Below are 25,361 nucleotides of genomic sequence, written 5' to 3'. Positions count from 1 at the left end.
TTGAATTGCCTTTGGAATACCTTAAGTCGCCTACAGCTTTCCACAATTTCCAGCAGTTCACAAATAACTATTGAACTAAGATCTACAAACCCACAAAGTACAACAACTATAGTAAAATTATAGTATAGATTAATTGTTGAAAAAAGTTTTTTGAATTTTTAAATTGAGTTTCCCTTAGATGTGGTACTTTAGATTATGGATTCAGGTATCCCTAGATTGGATCTACTTTTTTTATATTCAAATAATATTTGAATTCGAAATAGATACGGATAAAGTTTTTTTTCTTTTGATCCACTGTTAACTTGGATGGAAGAGGTAAATTACAATGTTAAAAAAAAACTACACTATCATGTAGACAAACCATCTCCTAAGTCCTCAATAATGATTCAATCTACCAAAACAAAAATTTAAATTTCCACCTTCAAACAAAACTTCATAGAAAACCATCATTATTAGCATCTAACATTAGAGAGGGAAAGTGAACCACACACTCCGTTACAGCTTTTTGTACCAAGCAAAATCGATAGTCATCGTCTAAATCATTTAGATCTTTTTCACAAAGAATCAACTCCTCTTCATCGTCAAGATTTAGATTTGCCAAACTAACTCTAAAACCTATATTTTACAAAACCTAAAGTACTATCTTGCCATACCTTTTGTTGCCATCAAACAGTTCTTGCTCCCATTTCTATTCTGCCATTCAAGCATCAAGTGATTTTTTTTTTAGTTATATTTCATTAAAATAAATTCAGATTCATTATATTATATGTTTAGTTACATTGTTATTAAATGAATATTTTTTTTATTTCAAAATGTTACATCAATAAATTTAATTAAAAAATTTTAACAATGTTAACAATTTGACCTAAATTTTGAAATATAAAAATAGAAGGAACTAAATTTTGAAATTATGAAAAGTATAAGGACCTATGACATATTTAGCCTTTAAGTTAACTTTGTTGCTTTTGCAATTTACCTAATTTTTGAAAGTGAATTGTGTTTGTTATGATTATTTAATAGACAAAAATATAATGTGAAATTGTGATAAATTGAACCACTCAACTTCTTATTTGTCAAAATTGTTACTCTCAAGTACAACTTTCTCAATATGGGTATTTATTTGGTATTTAATTATTTTAAATTTTTTTCACTTATTTGTAACCTTATATTTCTGTATTTATGTCTGAATATGCGGCCGATATGAATATCGTAAACGCGTACTTTAAAAAGGAAATGAAGAGTCTGAACAAATATTTAGTAAATTCACTTAGTAATAAACCCATTTTATAATTCAACAAGCCATCACTTAAGTCAAGATCTCTTCAATAATAATTCTATCTATTGAAGCAAAAGTCAACATTTCCACACGAAATTTAAAAAATAGAGTATCCAAACATTTCAAATATATGAAATTCAAAGGTTAAATATTAGTACATTTTTAAAAAGTTTTTTTTATTTATGGAGTCTAAAAAATTACACAGATGGGTGTATCAAATAATTACCTTTTATAGAATTTAATTTATAATTATATGATAAAAATTAATTATTATTTAATAAATTTTAAATAAGAATTAAATCATAATTTTTTAATATTAATTAAATAATATAAATTATAATTCCGGAAAAATGAAATGCAGAGACCCCAGACGCCTAACTTAGTTTGGACGTTTGTAATTTAAACAATCATCATAGTCAATTTGGGGGCTCCATAATCGTGAGAATCCAGCGTTTACTTTGAACTTTCCGTCTTATTCATGGAATGCAAATGGTACCCACATCACTCTTCAACCAATTCACCGGACATACAACCACACATTCTTTGTGATGTTGGTTTGTCTGAAATCAATGGTTATAAATGCCTTCTACCTGTGGTTTTGCATTACAATTTCACAATCAAACAACATGTCCTTACTATGCTATCATCTAAGTCAAGGTCTTCTCAATAATAATTCAAACTATCGAAACAAAAATCTATATTTTCCACCTTCATAAGGAAGTGACAATAAACAGGCATCATAAATAATATCCAACATAAATCATTTTAAAAAAATTTATTTATATATTTCATAATTATGTTGAGTATTGTATCAATAAAGTCTTTCTATTGTCTTAAAGTTGAGCATTAATTATCAATTCAAATTTGTTAGGAACATATTTAAACTCCGAGGTATGTAGAGGATATTTGATACTAGTTTATCAATATTTTATCACATCCAAATTAATACAGGAGAGAAATATGAGGTTCCATGAAAAATAATTAATAATAAAGTTGAAAAACAAAAAAGTATACCATTTAAGTCATAAGTGGACCCTTATGAATGAATTTCTTGGAAGCATGAGGGGCTTCTTCCTTTCAGTTGTAGCATATAAAGCACAAGGGGTTGCAGCATTGGCTACAAATGCATAAACTACTGCTGAGATGGAGTCGAAATGGTTAGCCATGGTTCTTGTAGTGTTATCGTTAGGTTCTGGGCTGTGTGATGGGTGCTTAGAGGAGGAAAGATTTGCTCTCTTCCAGCTCAAACCTTTCTTTGCGTTCATTGATTATAAGTTTCAAGATCTAGACTATGAGTCAAAACCGGAAAAAGAGAGTTCATCAAATTGTTGTGAGTGGGAAAGGGTTGAATGCAACCCAATAAGTGGACGAGTCACCCATCTTTTCCTTAATTATTCCAGCAACATGAAGAGAGATTGGTATCTTAATGCCTCTTTGTTTCTTCCTTTTGAGAAATTACAGAATCTTTCTTTAAGTGGGAATTTCATAACCGGCGGTGTTGCCAATCAAGGTTTATTACCTTTCAACTTTATTACGAATATTTATTTCTTTTTATTATTTTGTATGTCAAAAAAATCATTTCAACTACTTGTTCATTGTTGAAATGAAATTTTATTATTGCATCAATTTACAGTTTTGGTAAGGACTAAACTGAAAATTTACCATATTTTTTGGAGCCAAGACCCTGTCCCCCGACATTGCTAATTTACTATATTTCCTTATTCCTTGTAGGTTTTGAAAGGTTGTCATCGAAATTGGATAAGTTGGAGAATCTTAACTTGAGTGACAATCATTTCAACAATAGCATTTTAGCATCCTTAAGTGAACTTTCCTCGCTTAAGTCTTTAAATCTAGCTTACAATGTATTCACAAGATCAAATCCTACCAATGGTAAAAGTATTAATTGTATATGATGCAAAGCTTATCCAAGTTTAAAGTAGTTTTCTCCTTCTTCATTTTTTAATATTATTGTTGGCAGGTATTGAGATGTTATCAAAGTTGAATAATTTGGAAACTTTGGATTTATCTTACAACAGTTTTGGAAATATAGATGGTTTTGCCACTATGACACCAGTGTGTATTGAGTATTGCGGACTAAAAGGAACCCTTGATATACAAGGCATGTTTCTTTTTTGAATATCATGCTTAATTTGATTAAAAAAATAGAAAGCTTATTAGTTAGTTGTTTTTATAAGGGTAAAGCAAGATTTAGTCCTTGAATTTAGTAATTTTTTCTAACTTAGTCTATAAACTTTTTTGGTCGACATTGGTCCTGGAATTTAGCAATTTTTCAAGAATTTAGGTGATGACGTGACACAATCTCATAGTGCCACATCATCTCATTGGCCAAAGCTATGGAAAGATGTTAAATTCCAAGACTAATGTGGACAAAAAACAGTTCAAGGACCAAGTTGGAGAAAATTACAAAATTCAGGGGCTAAATGTTATATTATCCCTTTTTAAATAACATGATTAACTAACATATATTTTCATTGGATATGAACAGAAAGCAATAATAATTGGATGAAGTTGAAGGAGCTGTATTTAGAGGGAAATGAAATTGAGAGCCTTGGGTCACTATTCTATGGTAAATCACTTGGCTTTATTAATTGTTGTTCCAACATATCATCTTTTTTAAGATGAAATTACATTTACTTTTTTTTCTTTTCAGAAAAAGAAGGAATGAAGTTCAACAAACTTGAGGTACTTAGTTTAAATGGTAATCTCTTGAACAATAGCGTATTCTCATCCCTTGTTGAGCTCTCGAATTTGAAGTCATTGAATTTATCTGATAACCAATTGGAGGGGACAATATATACAAAAGGTAAGAAAATGATATCTTTTGATTTTATATGATTTGTTATTCATTTTATTTGTAGTTTTCCTTTCACAATTAAATGCTTTTCATCCATTTTCCAATTAATTAGACATATATTAAATAAATTGTTAATATTTATTTGCAAGCACCTAATTACCTTTCAAAACGGTAAAAAAAAAGTCATGCCCCTTTGAAAGTAAAAATTAGATGAATGCTAACGTGTTTAAAATAAAACACACACGGTTTAATAAGATATTATTTGAAAAGAAAAAAAAACATAATTTCAAATATATTATATGGTATTTGAAAAATCCTTATTTGAGCACAATTGAAAAGGTTCAACTCTTATTTGGTCATTGTGTAAGGTTTCTCTCTTATTTGAGGCATACTTAACATTTACTTAACTATGTTTAAAGTTTTAATTCATGTGCAACTCATAAAAGGTTTCATCTCTATTTGAACATTTAACCTAATATTTACCATCGATAATAGAAATTTCATAAGTTAAACTGAATAAACCCATTCAAGTTAGGCCAAAACTTAGTCGAAAATTTTGTTATTGTTAAATTTATTATAAACTTAGGAAATAATATTTAATATATTATTGGTGGAGATTTTAAACTCCATAATTAAAGTCATTGGGTTGACAAGAGTTTTATAGAGAGATAATAAAATATTTTAAAAAGAGACACGTGTGAAATTTTTAAAAAGTAAATATTATATGAAATAAAATAAGTAAAAATGTTGTTACTTGATAAAGGTGCAGGACTAAGGCTGATGAATTTGAAACATCTTGATTTGAGTATTAATGGTTTCAACAGTAATATATAGTCATCTCTTGCTACACTTTCAAATCTAAAGCCTTTCATTACCATCATTGGGCTTATTCCCCACTTTGAACCCTCTTTCTTTAGGAGGATTTAATATTAATGAAACTCAAATAATGTAGTAGGCTTAATGTAAAGTTCCCATTATGAATGCTTTAAATATTTAAATTAATATACTATAAGTTTTCACATATGCTAAACAAAATAAATTTATTTTTAGTTTCCTTTCTAACGTTATCTTCAGATTTAAATGCTCTCAGCAATTTAGAGGAGTTGATCTTATCCGATAATTTTGAAGTGAATGGGTTTATTCCATCTAAAGGTATTTATGATTTTTTTTAATTTTCAATTTAACATTAAATTTATTTTCCAAAAATTTTGTTATTGTTAAATTTATTATAGACTTAGTGAAAATATTTAGTATATTACCGGTGGAGATTTTAGACTCCATAAGTAAAGTTGTTGGGTTGACAAGTGTTGTTACTTGATAATGGTGCAGGACTAAGGCTGATGAATTTGAAACATCTTAATTTGAGTGTTAATGGTTTCAACAATAGTATATTGGCATCTCTTGCTACACTTCCGAATCTAAAGACATTGATGATAGATATCTCTCAATGCAATGGATTAATAGATATGAAAGGTAAAAATCCCCATCCTCTGTTTTCTTTTTCTTTTTTTTTTCCTTAGGAAGAAAATCACCCTTCTCTCCATACTTTGTTTTTTTTTCTTAGGAAGAAGAAAGAAGTATTGAATGAGTAATATAAATTCATAAGGTTTATTTGAACTAAACTATTTTTCAATTTCTGATTCTCCTCAGATTTATATGGTTTTGGCAAATTGGAAGAGCTGACTATGGCCAGCTATATAGGTAATGCAAAAATTAAAAATTTGAGAGAAAAAAGAAGAAGAAAAGAAATCATGTAATGTTAAACTCTACTTTGGGGATAGATATGAAGAAGAGGAAACAGATAAAGATTTGTTTTATTTGCCCTGACTTGCTAATTACACATATTCTAATGAAATAAAGCATTGTTTGACATGCAGATGCATATACAGAGGCAGATGCAGATGCAGGTTGTAGCTTCTCATTACAATCATTGGGCTTCTTCCCCACTTTGAACACTCTTTCTTTGGATGGATTTAATATTAATGAAACCACAATGGCTTCTTATTCCCGCAATAGTAAGTTTTGATGTTTTCTTACAAATTTAATTTATACATGTAGGTCTAATTATGCATGCAGTCCTTATACTCTTCGCATTTTTTAACTTTAATCACTCTATTTTTAATTCTATTAATTTGGATTGTGTGATATTTTTAAAGCAGAAAATTTTGCTTATATTGCCAATTTAAGGGCACATTATGTCCGAAAAAAAAATACCCACATTCACTCTCCTTTCTTTGAAACAAGGCTAAGAACTTTACAATTCTAGATTCGAAATCGAAAATCTTACGATACTAGATTCAATATTTATTTTTGTTTATTTGGCCTTCCACTCATGTAAACTTTTTTTTTGTTCGATCAAATTATTACACATTTTAAGTATTTGCAAACAATATTATAATCTGCAAAATACAGTTAGCCATGTGAGTAAATATTTCATATTAAAAAAGTCATGTAATCCAATTTAACGAAAATCCTTTGATGATGTTATCAGTTGGATTTCAATTATTAAATCAAATGAATAGAGAGATTAAATTTCCGAGATTAAGAGTAGAGAGTAGAGAGACTAATTTATAAATGTGCAAAGAGTACAAAACATAATTTTGTTGGGATATTTCACTAATATCTTTGCCTTTCTCTCTCTCACACATATTTGATATTGAAAGCCTCTGTTACAGCAGACTTTACTTCTTTGAAGCGTTTAAAGTTGTTGTACTGTAACGTCAACAAAAACCTCACTCGACAAGGTAATTTCATTCTTTCAATTTCCCTCTTATGATAATATTTATTTGATTTTAAGTCATTTTTTATTTCAATTTGTCCTTAACAATATACACTGGTAAGGTCAAATTTTTGTTTTAAATCCATTTTCTAGATTTAAGAAAAATCTTGATTAATTAATTTAGTAGTTTTAATTTATGAAAGGATGCTAAGGTGACGTTTAAGTTTTTTTAGGAAATTGTTTTTTCAACGTTGTAATTTTCCGTCAAACTAATGCATTCTGCAGGATCTATTTTCAAAAAACAATTATAAAAGGATGTAAAGATGAGAATATATATTATTACCAATAACTAGACTAGCTTCTTAATTTACAAAATTCAGTTAACCAAATTTTGACAAATTAAAACAGAAAAAGCTAACATCTCAATTTATGTAAAATAAAAGAACAGAACGAAACTCATAATTTCAAATCCTTATTTTCTTCATAGTTTTACATTTTTTTAAAAAAATATAACTTGCAGTTAATGTTATTGAACAGAAGGCCTAAATTTGAGAAGATTGGAAGAGTTGGAGTTGTCTTATTCATCTTTACCTTCAAACTTTATTCAAGTTTTTGGACCACTCATTTCTCTTAAAAAATTGACTGCCTCTGGTATTGATGGTAACAACAGTCCACCTATGCATGGTAAATATTTTATTTTCAGTTACTCATCATTTTAGTTTTTATAAATTTCTAGATTTAATATATATAAATGTGCTGCTTTTTGAATTTTGAAATATAATTTCTCTTAGATGTGGTAATTCGGATTATAGATTCATATATCTATAAATTTAATATGCTTCTTTTATATTCGAATGCTATAAATTCAGATAATATTCAGATTCAAAATGAATGTGGACCGATACATGTGAATTTGCTTTACTTATTCACATAAAGCCATAAAGGAAGGATATTCAAATCCACTTTATAATTTTGATTTTATATATAAATAAAAAAAATTAACTACTACTTTTTTGAATATTAAAATGCATATATTCAAATTTAATAGAAATTTATTAACAATACACCAATTAGTCTTTAAATTTATAATTTCACAACTAGAAAGGCTAAAACTTTAAATTCTACAAACCTTATGGACCAAAGAAAAATGGTTAAACACACTAAAGGCAAAGAATTAGGGCTTAGCATCTTGAATGCTTAGATTCGAATCCCATCACGTGTAGATTCTCTCCCAAATAATATATTCTAATTTTCACTCTTGAATATTTTATATTGAGTTGATTATTATTCTAATTAATTCAACATATTTTATTTATTATTTAGATTTGTACCTATTTGTAAACTCCTTAAATAAATACATATATACTACTACTGTTGCAGATGTCTGTGAATTGACAAATCTCCAAGAGTTGGATATCAATGGCTGTAATCTAAAGGGTAGCTTACCCATGTGTTTCTCCAACCTCACCTCCCTTAAAATGTTATCTCTCTCTTCCAATCAGTTTTCCGAAAATATATCTATCCTTAAGAGCCTAAAATTGCTTGAATCTTTGAACCTCTCTTCTAATCAGTTATCCGGAAATATATCTGCCCTTCAGAGCCTAACATTGCTTGAATCTTTGGACCTCTCTTCTAATCAGTTCTCTGGAAATATATCTGCCATTAAGAGCCTAACATTGCTTGCATCTTTGGACCTCTCTTCTAATCAGTTTTTTGGAAATATATCTGCCCTTCAGAGCCTAACATTGCTTGAATCTTTGTGCCTCTCTTCTAATCAATTCTCTGGAAATATATCTGCCCTTGAAAGTCTAACATCCCTCCAATTGTTGGATGTTTCAAACAATAAATTTCACATCCCAAGCTCATTAAGACCCTTGTTCAACCTTTCAAAACTCAAGTACCTCTATGCAGATAACAACACCATACATGCTAATGATCATAAGATGTCGCATTCTTCGGCTCCAAGGTTCAAATTGAGTTCCATCAGCTTAACTTGTTGTGGAAGTGGTGGGTCGTTTCCAAAATTCTTGTACCATCAAAGTGAATTGCAGGAGGTTTCTCTCTCAGACATATATTTCATGGTGGATCGATTTCCGGTTTGGTTGTTGGAAAACAACACGATGCTAATGACCCTGAATCTCGTGAATTGCTCTCTATCAGGGCCTTTTCAAGTGCCATCGCGTGTGCATTCTGCTTTATCACGTTTGGATATCTCCAACAATGCCTTCGGTGGCAACATCCCAGTAAGAATGGGCGCACACCTACCATTTTTGCGTTATTTGAACATGTCAAGGAATTAATTCAATGGCAGCATTCCCTCTTCTTTTGGTGATACGAGTTCCCTACAAGTTTTGGACTTATCAAACAACCAATTATCTGGAGAGATACCTCAGCACATGGCTATAAGCTGCTCTTCATTACAGGTACTTGTATTATCAAATAACAAATTACAAGGATCAATTTTCTCAGGAAATTTTAATCTAAAGAGCTTGTTGGAGCTCAAATTAAATGGAAATAACTTCACTGGGATGATCCCAAATGTCTTAGCTTACTCTAGATTGAATATACTAGATCTTAGCAATAACTATATCTATGGTGAAGTCCCAAGTTGGATTTGGAATATGTCAGAGCTAGCATCATTGGATGTGAGCAGGAACCAACTCTTTGGTAGGTTGCCACAATGGAGGGGAAATGCTTCGAATTTGGCACTAGTTTCCATGGCAGATAATCAACTTGAAGGTTCAATACCAAGGGCAATTTGTAGTCTCAATCTCAAACTCCAATTTTTGGACCTTTCCATGAACAGTTTATCTGGGACTCTACCATCTTGCTTCAAGCCGGTATTGGTGAGGGAAGTTCATTTATTTAAAAATAAGCTACAAGAAGCGTTACCAAATGCTTTTCATGATAGCTCTTCGTTGGAGACATTGGATCTCAGCTACAACCACTTGAAGGGTAACATTCCAAATTGGGTTAGCAATCTTTCTGAATTAAGTTATCTTCTCTTAAGGAGAAACCACTTTGAGGGTGAAATTCCAATTCAATTATGCAAGTTGGATCATTTAAGCTTGATTGATCTTTCTCAAAATAATCTCTCTGGTGGTATTCCTTCTTGTTTAAGAGTTGCTGCCCTGAACTATGTAACTGAGCATTATATTAGGCATCGAAGTATTTATTACAGCATAAATAACTCGATGGCCAATGAAGTTTCAATAGAATACACAGTAAAGAGCATATCCTACAATTACAAGAGAAGAATGCTTCAATACATGTCTGGAATTGATCTCTCCTGCAACAAGCTTACAGGTGAAATTAGTTTTGAAACAATAAACATTATGAAACTCTTCACATTGAACCTTTCTCACAATAGCTTGACCAGACCGGTGCCACATGCATTTTCTAACCTCATGGACATGGAAAGTCTAGATCTTTCCTACAACAATTTGACAGGGAATATCCCTGTCGAATTTGCGGTGTTACATTTCTTGGAATACTTCAATGTGTCATACAATAATTTATCTGGAAAGACACCTGAAAGGATTGGACAGTTGGGAGCATTTGATGAAAGCAGCTATATCGGGAATCCTTTCCTTTGTGGCTCATTGGTCGGAAAAAATTGTTCTCCGGTCACAACACCACTGACACCGAAGGCTTCATCTGGCATCAAAGAAGACCATGGTTTCATTGATATGGATGCCTTCTATGCAAGCTTCTTTGCATGTTACGTGATGGTGCTATTGTGTATCGCAGCTGTGTTGTACATAAATTCTTATTGGAGGCAAGCATGGTTTTACTACATACAAATGGCCGTTGATTCTTGCTACTATTTTGTGGTAGATAATTTCCCCATAAATTTTTGTAGTGGAAACATGTAGAAAATTTTGTTGTGAAATTTGTCGATTGCAATGCCATGTTTATATGTAGCAACTGTGTTAAGACGAGGCTTTAAAGTGCTCTTTTGGAACTGAATAAAAACTCCCACAAGCCATATTCTTAGTTTCACTGCTATTTTAGTTGGTTTGATTTCAATTTGTACAAAATGTTAGCTGTCACTAGGTCTAGTCCTTCATAATCTCAGTAGTAGCAACAAATAATTATGGAAATATTGTTTGCTATCTGTAACACCACCTTCTTGTTGAATAAGTTTCTTTCCTCCACACACAAATGAGCAACTTGGCTGCTTGGTTACTGTTGGAACAATGAGACAATAACAGGCTATTTTGTGTCTTGCTTGAATAGCAAGCCTCGAGCCTTGGTGAAGAAACAAAGTCAGAAGCAAAAAACAGAAAGGGAAACTAGCTAGTGAATAACAGAAAAGAGAGAAGAAGATTGAATGAAAAATGAGCTAATATTTTTCATTAACACATCAACAAGGCATTAAGCCATTACATATTTCAGTCAACAAGTAAAACAAACAAGTAATCACCTAATCAACTACCTAACTCCACTAATTTGCATTGAAACTTACAAGATTAGCTTGTACAACTTGCATTGCTGACTTTTCAGTCAATCAATGTCAAAACATTTACCTACTTAGTTCAACATGAACTAGATTACAAAACAATCAAAATGGAACTAAAAACAACAAGTGGATTGGCAGCTTCAAACTTCAGTTGCTGCACACCATGGCACCACTGCTTGCTGCTATTTCTTCGAGCATGATCACCTTTGCATGTCGTGCATGGCCACCTTTGCATGGGAACTAAACTTAACACTCCTCCTTAGTTTCCATGCTAGTAACAACTAATTCCCTTTTGAATTTAACAAATTTAGACACATTGAGTGCCTTTGTGAAGATATCAGCAATTTGCACTTCTGAATTGCAATGAATCAACTCGATTTCATTAGCTTGTTCCATCTCCCTTATAACATGCAACTTAATATTGAAGTGCTTGGTTCTGCCATGAAAAACGGGATTTTTTGCAATTGCAACAGCAGATTTGTTGTCGCAATAAATCTCTGTTGCCTCCTTTTGGTTTTGGTTTAAATCAGCCAAGATTTTTCTAAGCCATATGGCTTGATTCACAGCAGATGCAGCAGCAACATATTCAGCTTCTGCTGTTGATTGTGCCACCTGACTTTGTTTCTTAGAACTCCAGCAAAACATGCCTGAGCCAAGACTAAATGCATATCCAGATGTACTCCTCATGTCATCACTCGATCCAGCCCAGTCACTATCAACATAGCCTATCAGCTTCATGTTTTCAGCCCTTTTGAACAATACACCATGATCAATGGTGCCTTTGATGTATCTTAGCACTCTTTTAGCTGCTTGAAAGTGCTGATAATTGCAGCAATTCATGTATCTCGATAGCACACTAACAGCAAACATGATATCGGGTCTTGTTGCAGTCAAATACAATAGACTACCAATGAGACTCTTGTACATAGTTTCGCAAATTGGTTCACCACTCCCTTGCCTCGAAAGCTTCACTCCAACAGCCATTGGTGTGCTTGTTGGCTTGCAGTTCTTCATAGAGAACTTATCCAGGATCTTCATAGTAAAAGAACTCTGACTAAGAAAGATTCCCTTTTCTGTTTGCTTCACTTTCATTCCAAGGAAGTAGTTCATTCTGCCTAAATCAGACATTTCAAACATTTCCATCATTTTTCTTTTGAAATCTTCCAGCATTCTTCTATCTCCTCCAGTTACCAATAAATCATCAACATAGAGTGACAGGATAAGCTGAGTTTCAGCTTGGTTCTTCTTCACATACAGTGTTGGTTCACTGGGACTTCTCTTAAATTCCAAACTGAGCAAGTAAGAGTCAATTCGAGCATACCAGGCTCGAGGAGCCTGTTTCAGGCCATATAAAGCCTTTTTCAGTCTGTACACCATGTGTTCTTTGCCAGTGATCACAAATCCTTGAGGCTGCTCGATGTAGATCTCTTCTTCCAGGAAACCATTGAGAAATGCAGACTTAACATCAAGCTGATGAATGGTCCACTGATGTTGAGCAGCCAAGGCAACTATCATTCTAACTGTGTCAAGCCTGACTACTGGTGCAAATGTCTCCAGGTAGTCCAGACCATACCTTTGGCTAAATCCTTTGACAACAAGCCTGGCTTTTAGCTTGTTCAGACTGCCATCTGCATTCTGTTTTACTCGATAGACCCATTTTACTCCAATGGTCTTCTTTCCAGCAGGTTTATCAACTAGCTCCCATGTCTGGTTCTTCTCAATCATGTTGATTTCATTGACCATAGCTAGTTTCCAGCCTTCATCTGCCTCAGCCTCTTCAAAACTGCTAGGTTCTGCTATTGCAACCTGTGCCCTTTCATAAATATCATCTAAGGGCCTTGTGCCTCTCACAGGCACATCATCAACATCCATTTCAGGTCCTAGCTGCTCAAGTTCAGCTTGATTAGGCACTAGGTCTTCTGAAACTGCTTCTGGCTCATTTTTCTCCCAATTCCAGCAGGCTTTTTCATCAAAGATGACATCTCTGCTCACCTGGACTTTGTTTGTCAAGGGATCCAGAACCCTGTAGCCCTTCTTGACTAAGCTGTAGCCTACTAGAACACCTGGTTGAGCCCTTTTAGAGAGCTTGTCTCTCTTTGCTGCTGGTATTTGTGCATAACACAGGCAACCAAACACCTTTAGATGTGCCAAGGAAGGCTTGAAACCGGACCAAGCCTCGAAAGGTGTCTCAGATGCAAGAGCTTTGGTAGGAAGCCTGTTCTGAAGGTAAACAGCAGTGTTTACTGCCTCAGCCCACATGGTCTTGGGCAGTTTCTTTTCAAACAAGAGACATCTGGCCATATCCATCAGGCTTCTGTTCTTTCTTTCAGCTACCCCATTCTGCTGAGGTGTGTAGACATTTGTAAGCTGATGTTTGAAACCAGCATCATTGCAAATGGCTTGAAACTGAGCTGAAGTGTACTCAGTGCCATTGTCTGTCCTTATCGATTTCAGCTTGCAACCTGTTTCTGTCTCTACAGCAGTTTTAAACTTCACAAACACTTGAGCTACCTCAGACTTGTGTTTTAAGAAGAAAATCCAGCAAAACCTTGTAAAATCATCAATGAAGAGGATGAAATACCTGTTTTTGCTGAGTGATTCAGTCTTCATCGGGCCACATACATCAGAATGCACCAGCTGCAGTCTTTCAGTAGCTCTCCAAGCTGAATCTGTAGGAAATGGCAGTCTTGCCTGTTTCCCCATCTGGCAAACTTCACACACATCATCATGCTCCACTGAGCTGGTGAAGTTCTCTGCCAAGCCCTCTTTGGCCATTCGAGCCATTGATCTGAAGTTGGCATGTCCAAGCCTTTAATGCCAAAGCTTGGAGTCATCAACAGAGGCTGTGTATGCTGAGTTTGAGTCATTTGCCCAGTGAACCTCAAAGCATTTATCAGTCATTGTGACTTTCATAAGGCTTGATCCACTTGGATCAGTAATGTGGCATTGTTTGTCCTTGAACACAACAGAATAACCTTTCTCGAGCAGTTGAGCTATGCTGAGAAGGTTTCTGTCAATCTCTGGCACCAACAGCACATTTGGAATGATCTTGTTGCCTGTGGGAGTACATATCAGCACTTCTCCTCTTCCTTCAGCCCTTATAAACTGACCATTTCCAACCTTGACCTTGGTTTTATAACTTGTGTCCAAGGTTTTAAACAAGGAGGCATCTGGTGACATGTGGTTAGTGCAACCACTGTCCAACAACCAGCCTTTTGAGCATTTCTTCTCAGCAGCTAAGCAGGAAACAGCAAAGACCTGTTCTTCTTGGTCACTACTATCCTCAGCTACTCGAGCTTCAACCTTTGACTGCTGAAATTGATTCTGCCTTGGCTTACTCCTGTTTTTACAGACCCTTTCAACATGGCCCTTCTTCTTGCAGTGTTGGCATACTGCATCTGGCCTAAACCAGCATCTGTCTTCTGGATGACCTGGCCTCTTGCAATGTCTGCAGGGCTGGTCATTACTCCTTGCAGTATCAGGCTTAGGCCTGTTTTTCCAAGACTTTTTGCCTCTTTGAGCATTGGTGCTCGAGCCTTCTCTGGCCTTGGCATGAAATGCACCTTCTTGGTGATCTTCAGCTCTGCTAGCTCTCCTTTGTTCCTGAGCATAGAAGGTGTTGATTAACTCAGTCAAAGAAATGCTAGCAAGGTCTCTTGAGTCCTCTAGGGAGGATATCTTTGCTTCATATTTCTCAGGCAAAGTGGAGAGGACTTTTTCCACAATTCTTGCCTCATCAAAGTACTCACCTAGGAGCCTTATACTGTTAACCACTGCCATAATTCTATCTGAATACTGCTTTACTGTTTCTTCTTCCTTCATCTTCAAATTCTCGAAATCCCTTCTCAAATTCAACAGCTGCTGTTGCCTTGTTCTCTCAGTGCCTTGAAACTCCTCATTAAGCTTGTCCCAGGCCTGTTTTGGAGTCTCACAGGCCATAATTCTGGTAAAGATGACATCTGATACACAGTTCTGAATGCAGGACATGGCTTTGTGCCTTTTGGTCCTCTCATCAGCATGTTGTCTGATCTGAGCTACTGTGGGATTAGCCCTCAGTGGAGCTGGCTCAACATCTGTGTTAACAACTTCCCACAGATCAAAGGCCTGCAAGTAAGTCTTCATCTTTACCAGCCATATGTGAAAGCTTTCTCCATTGAAGACTGGTGGGGCTGCTGGTGAAAATCCTGAAGAAGCCATCAGGTTCCTTGGTTTGAAGCAACAGGTCCACTAAGACAACGGCTCTAGATACCAATTGTTGGAACAATGAGACAATAACAGGCTGTTTTGTGTCTTGCTTGAATAGCAAGCCTCGAGCCTTGGTGAAGAAACAAACTCAGAAGCAAAAAACAGAAAGTGAAACTAGCTAGTGAATAACAGAAAAGAGAGAAGAAGATTGAATGAAAAATGAGCTAATATTTTTCATTAACACATCAACAAGGCATTAAGCCATTACATATTTCAGTCAACAAGTAAAACAAACAAGTAATCACCTAATCAACTACCTAACTCCACTAATTTGCATTGAAACTTACAAGATTAGCTTGTACAACTTGCATTGCTGACTTTTCAATCAATCAATGTCAAAACATTTACCTACTTAGTTCAACATGAACTAGATTACAAAACAATCAAAATGGAACTAAAAACAGCAAGTGGATTGGCAGCTTCAAACTTCAGTTGCTACACACCATGGCACCACTGCTTGCTGCTATTTCTTCGAGCATGATCACCTTTGCATGTCGTGCATGGCCACCTTTGCATGGGAACTAAACTTAACAGTTACACATCCAAAAGCTTCCAAACGCTTTGCCAAGTTGCAGTATACTACATACAAACCTTTCGTAATGTTTTTATAATATTTCTTCAAAGATTGTTGATCTAGAATTAGAAAGTCCAATGCTGCCAAAGTCTCAGTCTTTCACTTCTAACCGATCACATTGGCAAGCGGCAGCGTATAATTACTGTTTTGACCAGATTAGTTTAGTTCCTCTGATTTTTAGGCATTTCTTTTGCTTGTTTCGAGGTACTGCTCATAGGCACGTAACCCTTGAATCTGTAACAGATGACAAGAGAGGGTAAGATCCAGTAAAAATAATGGATAATAGTTGCAAGCTAAAAAGGGGGATGGAAATGAATGACAGGATAAAGAATAGTGGGAATTTGTTTCTTTGCTAGTGTTGCAGATAAGACCTCTGATGGCACTTGCAGCCTTTAAGGCTCTAACATATTTGATGATTTGAGACAATGTTGGGCTTAGCTTTATAAATCATTAACTCATGCTGAGAATAGGAAATTAATTTTGCCACGCTTCCAGTAAAAATGCATTATTGAATTATTGAATGATATATATGATCTAAACTAGTTTTCAATTTCTGATTCTCCTCAGATTTATATGGTTTCAGCAATTTAGAGGAGCTGACTATGATCTGCAACACAAGTAATGTTCGCATTTAAATTATACTTTGCGGGTAAACTATAAAATTTATAGATAAGAAGAAGGGGAAAAATATATAATTTGCAAGTCATTTTACTATTCAAGTAAAATAAAATTGGATTTATAAATTAATATTCATGATTTGATAGTAATTTAGCATTGAAGCAAATGTTTAATTATTTGCCCTGACTTGTTAATTACTCATATTCTAAAGAAATAAAGCATTCTTTTACAAGCAGGTTGTAGCCTTTCATTACAATCATTGGGCTTACTCCCCACTCTGAACACTCTTTGTTTAGGAGGATTTAATATTAATGAAACCACAATGATTTCTCATTCTCACAATAGTAAGTTTTGATGTTTTCTTACAAATTAAATATTACGAATTAATTTATACATGTAGGTCTAATTCTGCACACAGTCCTTATACTCATCGCATTTTTTAAATTTAATTACTCTATTTTTAAATGTATTAATTTGGATTGTCTGATATTTTTAAAGCATTGTGTTAGAAAAATAAAAATAAAAATATTGGCATTTACTCTCCTTTCTTTGAAACAAAGCTAAGAACCTTACAATTCTAGATTCAAAATCGAAAGTCTTACAATACTAGATTCAACATTTTTATTTGCTTATTTGGCCTTCCACTCATGTTTTTTTTTTTTACTTGATCAAATTATTACAAGTTTTAAGCATTTGCAAACTGTACAAGCCCAAATCTGCCCGGGGCCCAAATGCAAATAATAAAGCAATATAAAAAAATATAACAGCAGTCCATGGCCCAATGGCCTAACACCTAAAACAGCTAGCAGAAACCCTAGAAGCTCCAGCCGTTGCTCCCCCACACGCGTGCCTTCGGCCTTTTCCACGTCACCACACGAACGGCCTCTTCCGTACGACGGTTTCACCTGCAACAAACACGCAGCAAAGGAGCAAGCAGCAAATAACGGAAAAAAATAATAAAAAGTTTCTGTAATTTTGATTTTTTGTATTATTCGGCTATTTAAAGCCATCTGAAAATCTGTAAAAGGAACTGATACGAAATCAATACGAAAGAAATCAAAAATCGAAAAGAAGGTGGTTTTTTTTCTTTTCCTTCTATTCTTTTCTGCATTTTTCTTTTCTGTTTTTTCTTTATTTTTAATTGTATAAAAAAAAGAAACAGGTAAAAGACGTGACGTTTACCTGGTGTTGTCGAGGCTTTGCCCACTCCGTCGCAATCGGAGATTGGGCTAGGATCGGAGGCCTTAGAACGGCCTGGTTAGCGGCGGCAGCTAAAGAAAAAATTAGAAACCCTAGCAGAGAAAGCTAGGGTTAATTTTTTTTTTTTTTTGTAAAAATGGACAGAAAATGAATGTTTAAAAAAAATGTTGATTTTATAATAGGTATGAAACTGCGTCGTTTAGGGTCTGTTTCGGTGGCCATAAAACGGTGCCGTATAGGGCCATCCACGCGCGACCCGACCTGCTCCATGAAGGATCCGCACGTTTTCGTTAAATGGGTTATTTACAATTATGGTCCTTGCAATTAAGTTTTCTTTTATTCCTAATTTTTCCCTAAATTTTTGCTTTGATTTCATTTTTGCCCCATGTAATGTGTTGCGTTTTGGAGGGCGGGGATATTTTCCCATTTAGTCTCTCCTTGTTATTCGCGCACTCGGTTTAGGTTCTTTTTATTTTTATTTATTTTCAGATTCGCCCCGAACTTTTGCTTTAAGCTTAATTTAGTTCTTTTTGTTATTTGTACGATTTTATTTTCAATTTAATTAGTTTAATATTATCTTTATTATTATTGTTACTATTGTTAGTATTATTATTATTATTATTGCTGTTATTATTATTATTGGAATTATTATTACATTTATTTATATATTTATTTTCCTAACTCTTTTATATATACCTTATTTTATTCTATCATGTACTATTATTTTAAGTTTTTCATATATTATTATTTTAGATTTATCACATATTATTATTTAATTTCATTATGTATTATTTTTTATATTTTTTTATATTAATCCAATATAATTTATACATTTTTTAATGGTTTTGTTTTAATATATTTTTAAAATTCACTTATACATACTTTTATGCTTTAAAGATTTATATTAAACTATTTTTATTATACATATATGTACATATAATATATTATTGATTTCATATTATTATATATCTTTTTACCTATTTCTATATATACATAATTTATTTCTTTTAAAACCCTATTTTATTTATTTATTTATTTCAACTTTTTACATATGCTTTTAAAATGCATTTAGATATTATTTTTTTCACATAGTATTTATTTTTATCTTCATTTTTTACTTATTTCAAACTCATATATGTATATTGTTTATTTTAAAATTTTGCGCATATAATTTATTTTTTGTATTGATAATTTTAAATTTCCTTTTGTGTCTTTTTTTTTTTAATTCTAAGACTTGTTATATTTTATTTGTGTTAAGTTGCTTGGTATTTCTTTTGGGATAGACTTTTAGGTCATTAGTTTTCAAATGTTGATGTTAATATTTGCATAATATATGATGTGAAATTATTACTCTTATGCATGTTGTATTACTTATTCATATTTGTTAATTCTTTGTCGCTCATTAGCATACATTTTAGTTTACGAATTATCATTTTGTGCTATACATTGTCATCCCATTGCGCTTGATTTGTCAAAAAGATTATGTTTCATTCAAAATAAGGTAATACTCGGTATCCAAGATTTTTGAGAAGATTGTGCTCTAACTTACTGAGCTTCAATTTTCCTTGTTAAATTTAAGTAACTGGGTATCCCTTTTCCAATTCAAACGTAAAATTTCAAATCAAAGCTTATTTCGGGAATTTGACACGTTCATTGGATATGGCTTTTCCATATCTTGAGATGAGATTTTTTTTTAATAAAGGCAATCTTATATATCATCTTTGGAACTTCGAGGAATTGTTCCGTAACTTACGGGATTTCGATTTCCTCATTGAACCAAGATGGTCAAACATTTTTAGTTTTCAAATACACAAAGTTTCAATAAAGGTTTTTAAAGGTTAGCTTATGCTCGGGAATTCAAATATTGCATCCTAACTTATGAGATACGACATTTTGTTGCCTCGGGATGAGAAGGCCTTTCTACATATGTTCAAATTTATACAAATATTTAAAATATGGCATTAATAAAAAGGGGAATCATTTTTAATCTTTTTAAATTTTCGACATTCAACTTTAAGGCATTAAACAATCAATTCGGTACCAATTTTGGGCGTTACGAGGGTGTTAATCCTTCCTCGTACGTAACTGACTCCCGAACTCGTTTTTTCTCTGAAACTCGTAGACCAAAATCATTTTTTAAGGTGACCCGATCACACCTTAATAAAATATCGGTGGCGACTCCAATTTTCATTTTTAATAAGTCGACACTAATTTTTTGTTTTCTAGTAAAGTGGTTTCGACACAAACAATGTTATAATCTGCAAAATGCAATTAGCCATGTGAGTAAATATTTCATATTAAAAAAGTCATATAATCTAATTTAACGAAAGTCCTTTGATGATGTTATCAGTTAGATTTCAATTATTAAATTAAATGAGTGGAAATGTTAAATTTCTGAGATTAAGAGTATAAGACATAATTTGATGGTATATATTTTGTTGACATATTTCTCTAATATTTTTGCCTTTATCTCTCACACGCATATTTGATACTGCAGAATTTACTTCGTTGAAGCGTTTAGAGTTGTTGTATTGTAAGGTCAACAAAAACCTCGCTCGACAAGGTAATTTCATACTTTCAATTTTCCTCTTATGATCATATTTATTTGATTTTAAATCATTTTTTATTTAAAAGTGTCCTTAACAATATACACTTGATAATGTATACTTCTAAGGTCAAATTTTTGTTTTAAATCCATTTTCCAGATTTTAAAAAATAAAATAAATAAATCTTGATTAATTAATTTAGGAGTTTTAATTTATGAAAGGATGTAAAGATGAGAATGCAATAAATTATTCAACTTTTTTAATAACATATAAGAAAACTCAAAAATTTTTAATTATAAACTTCATTCCTTTATTTTATGAAAATTATTGAGAAGTTAATCTCTCTATTTTAATTTGTTAGGATTTGATCCTCGTATTGTACAAAAAGCAAAAACTTATATGTACTTTACAAGCAATGAATTAGTAAAAATCAATGGTTTAACATTTTATATGCAATAAATTAGCAAAAACTCGACAATTCAAATGGATGTTATTACCAATAACTAGACTAGCTTCTTAATTTACACAGTACATGAACCAAATTTTGACAAATCAAAACAGAAAAAGCTAACATCTCAATTTATGTAAAATAAAAGAATGAAACTCATAATTTGAAATCATTATTTTCTTCATAGTTTTATAAATATACTTTGTTTCCCATATTTTTTTTTTCAAAATATAACTTGCAGTTAATGTTATTCAACAGAAGGCCTAAATTTGAGAAGTTTGGAAGAGTTGGAGTTGTTTGATTCATCTTTACCTTCAAACTTTATTCAAGTTTTTGGACCACTCATTTCTCTTAAAAAGTTGACTGCCTATCATATTGATGGTAACAACACTCCACCCATGCATGGTAAATATTCTATTTTAAGTTACTCATCATTTTAGTTTTATATATCTCTAGATTTCATATATATATAAATGTGTTGCTTTTTAAATTTTGAAATATAATTTTTCTTAGATGTGGTAATTCGGATTACAGATTCAGATATCTATAAATTTAATTTTCTTTTTTATATTCGAATACTATAAATTCAGATAATATTCAGATTCAAAATGGATATGGATAGATACATGCGAATTTGCTTTGCTTATTCACATAAAGCCATAAAAGAAGTGTAATAAGGCCCAAACGGCCTAGGTCCGAACAAAACAAAAAAAATAGTTCAAACCCAACAAATAAGCGGCCCAAAACAATTCCTAGCCCAGAACAAAAAAACAAAAAAAGAAGCCCTAGCCCTAAGCAGCAAGGAGCGCCGCAGCAAGCCCTCAAGCGCACCCAGCAGCCCCACGTCGCACCCAACGCCTCCAGCAGGAATCCAGTCACTGCAGGACTCGGAGATCGACTCCTCTCCATGCACGTCACTCCACGACACCTGCAAAAACGTGGACTCAAAAAGTCCCGAAGGAAAAAACAGCAATTTGTATTCAATTTATTTTATTTCTTTCGGCCTATAAAAGGCCATTTTTTAATCTGTAAAAGGAGAGACTGAAAATAGAGGCAGAGAAATCCATAGAAAATATAGATATTAAACTTGTTTTCAAAGGTGATTTTGTTTTTTTTTTATTTCGCAATGCTTGTACTTTACGAAATTTTTCTTGTTTTTTTTTCTCTCTTATTTTCATCATTATTTTGCATAAAATAACAAAGAAAATAAAAAAGGAAACTTACCTGAGAACGTCGTGCCATTGCCATCTCCGTCGCGATCGGAGCTTTGGTGAGGAGGCCGACGAACGGCGGCACAAAGACGCTAAGGACAGAACCCTAGCAGAGCGAAAGAGGGGTTTTTTATTTTATTATTTTTTTCTTCATTCGGGCAAATGATTTTTTGAGAAAAAAATCTGTTTTAAGTGACAGATCAAAACGGCGCCGTTTCATCCAGGCCCTGACCCGCGCGGTGACCCGACCCGAAGGGGAGGATCCTCGCGTTTGGCTTCAAAGGGGAAATTGCGCATTTGGCCCTTCTCTTCTGCAACGCGCTTCAATTAAACCTTTTTACTTGTTTTAAATTTGGGCCGCACATTTTTAATTTTGCCTCAATTCGGTCCTATGCTGCGCAGCATTTAGGAAGGCGGGAATAATTTCCCTTTTGGTCCTCCACTATTGCGCGCATATACAATGTGGTCCTGTCTTTAAATTTGCTTCGAATTTTCCCCTTTTTTTTTTCCTTTTTAAGTTCAATTTAGTTTTTTAAAACTATTTTATTAATTTTTTATTATAATTATGTTATACTATGATTTTTATTATTATTATCATTATTATTATAATTATTTTATTCATACATGCGTCGTTCTTTTATTTAATATATATATATATGCATGTTTTTTTATCTAGTATACTTGCATGTTTTTTATAATATATATAAATATATATGCATGTTTTACGTTGGACGTCTACCTATATATTTTATACATATATATATTTTTTATATTTTTCAACTTCTATATATATATATAGTCTTATATTTTGATTTCAGAATTCTTTTTACTTTTGTAAATATATATTCATGCATCATTCAAAACTATTATAAGCATTTTTTTATGTATACCTATATATCTATATTCTCATAATTTACTAATATATTATGTTTATACATTCTTATGTTTATTATTTCTAAAATGTATGTAGATTGTATTATTGATTCATTCTCATGATTTTTGTATACATATATATATGCATTAACATTTTATCATGTTTTCAAAGGAAATATATATTTGGTTTCATCAAAGCATTAAAATCGTTCTTATTTTTTAAATATTTAGCATTCATGATTCTCGAGAAAGATCGTGTCCTAACTTACTGGATTGCGGTTATTTTTCGATGAATTTAGAACGCTAAGTATTCATTTTGCATTAAATTCGCAAATTTTAAATAAAAGTTTATTCTCGGGAATTCAAAAATGTTGGGTCCTAACTTACTGGTCATGATATTTTGACTTCTCGAGATAAGAATTTTCAAAAGCAAAAGGCAATATTCGGGTATTTTGAAGATTTAAAAAATTGTGCCCTAACTCACTGGGTGTGGTGTTTTATTTCTTTGAAATAAGAATGTCTTATTATTTTGATGCATTCATGAGATAAAAAGTTTCCTTTTAAAATCTTTTCAAACTTTCGACACCAAGACATTAAAGAATCAATTTGGTACCGATTTTGGGCGTTACGAGGGTGCTAATCCTTCCTCGTGCGTAACTGACTCCAGGACTCATTTTCTCAAATTTCGTAGACCAAAATCATTTTAAAGTGAGCCGATCACACCTTAATAAAGGATTGGCGGCGACTCCAATTTTTTTTTTTAAGTCGACAACTAAATTTTTTGTTTTAAAAAACGGTTTCGACAGCTTGGCGACTCCGCTAGGGACGCTAGAGAGTCGAGCCATAAATTGGTTATTTGTTTGTCTTGTGATCGAAAAATCAAATTTGGGTTTTAAAATCATGATTTCCCTTCATACTCATTTTATTTTTACCATGGAATGTTGGCTACTTTGCATTTGCATTTACATTTTTGCATTACATAGTCAGTTTTACCCTTTAAGTGGGAGCGAGAAACTAGTCCTTTGTGAGGTTTTCACCTCCGTGCAGGGTAGTGGACCGCTTCCGGGATACATCCGTACCTATGTCTTCGTGAGATTTTCATCTCCGTGCAACCATAGGGAAATGTGTCCCCCTGAACTGAACTCGATCCACATGAGCCTATAATGGGTGAGGATCGAGGAATCTGCTGGTTCGGGTACCCTTACTCTAGAAACTAAGCCTCATATAGTGAGCTTTAGGAACTTGCCTTAGGTAGAGCTATACCGAACCCTAGTGGATTCCTGAATAGGTGTTCTTATTTTTTCATATTGGAGTATATCTTTATATGTGATACTGACTTGGGTTTATTTTGTTTTTATTGCATGACATCATGATTGCATAGCATTTCATTATAAAGGCGTTGGTTCATATTCGGTTGCCAAATAGAAAGCTTATCATGGGAAACTGGTTTCTTGATAGAGTGGAAGACAATGCGGCTGTCCGGACTTGGTCTGAGATGACACAGCGTGAAAAAGGTGACAGTTTGGCCGTAGGATACGTATCAGAGTTATGGGACTTCACCCGTGTTAGTGTAGCTCAGAACAACTTGCAGGAGTTGAAGGAGATTTGGGATCAGTGGGATAATGAGGTTAGGCAGTTATTCTATTTAAATTATGGGGATTTGCCTTATTTACTTGACATGAAGGTAGACAAGCGTCTGTTTCGAGCTCTTGCCCAGTTTTGGAATCTGGCCTACAGTTGCTTCACATTCGAGAAGGTTGACTTGGTGCCTACAATAGAGGAGTACACAGCTTTACTTCGGTGTTCGAAGGTTCAAGTAGACCGAATTTATTCGAAAGCGGTAAATGTACCAACCTTCTTGAGGAAGCTGATAAATGTAACGAGGATGAGCGAGCAGTGGGTTACAGCTTGGATTAAGCAAAAAGGGAATAACAGGTGTATTCCTTGGAAAAGTTCGAGGGACCTCATTTTAGCACACCCAGATGCGAGGACGAAAGTAGACGTCTTTGCTTTAAATATATATGGCTTAATCGTGTTTCCTAAGATTTTGGGACATATTGATGGGGCAGTCACTGATTTATTTGATCGGCTTGATAAGAGAGTTACACCAGTCCCGGTGATTTTTGCAGAAACCTTTAGGTCATTTAATGCATGTCGAAGAACATGAGAGGGTAGATTTATTGGATGTGCATAGCTACTACTTGCGTGGTTCCATAGCCACTTTTGGAAGGTTGATAAGGTTTCATATCAGGTCTTCTCTGAAAGTTATTCACAGTTGAAAGAGACAGTGGCTATGTCAAGGAGAGATGACATCTCGGAGGAGAAATGGATGGCAATCTTTCAGAATCTGCAAGAGGAGGATATCGAGTGGAGA

At 33.4% G+C, this 25,361-nt stretch overlaps 1 protein-coding gene across 1 annotated transcript in view; it reads left to right on the top strand.

The window, feature by feature from the left end:
- The first annotated feature begins 2,285 nt into the window (after nt 1-2,285).
- Nucleotides 2,286-25,361, top strand: part of LOC107937330 (receptor-like protein 15) — a 54,607-nt gene continuing 31,531 nt past the window's right edge. The window contains exons 1-11 of the mRNA XM_041096217.1: nt 2,286-2,786; nt 3,008-3,166; nt 3,255-3,395; nt 3,783-3,863; nt 3,948-4,100; nt 5,166-5,243; nt 5,421-5,564; nt 5,742-5,792; nt 5,969-6,106; nt 6,755-6,835; nt 7,348-7,494. Coding sequence (XP_040952151.1) covers nt 2,420-2,786; nt 3,008-3,166; nt 3,255-3,395; nt 3,783-3,863; nt 3,948-4,100; nt 5,166-5,243; nt 5,421-5,564; nt 5,742-5,792; nt 5,969-6,106; nt 6,755-6,835; nt 7,348-7,494 — 1,540 coding nt within the window. The 5' untranslated portion in view covers nt 2,286-2,419. The remainder of the gene's footprint in view (nt 2,787-3,007; nt 3,167-3,254; nt 3,396-3,782; nt 3,864-3,947; nt 4,101-5,165; nt 5,244-5,420; nt 5,565-5,741; nt 5,793-5,968; nt 6,107-6,754; nt 6,836-7,347; nt 7,495-25,361) is intronic.

This window comes from Gossypium hirsutum, chromosome D06 (genome assembly GCF_007990345.1).
Source record: "Gossypium hirsutum isolate 1008001.06 chromosome D06, Gossypium_hirsutum_v2.1, whole genome shotgun sequence".
NCBI classification, from domain to species: domain Eukaryota; kingdom Viridiplantae; phylum Streptophyta; class Magnoliopsida; order Malvales; family Malvaceae; genus Gossypium; species Gossypium hirsutum.
This window is presented reverse-complemented; position numbering and strand designations above follow the sequence as displayed.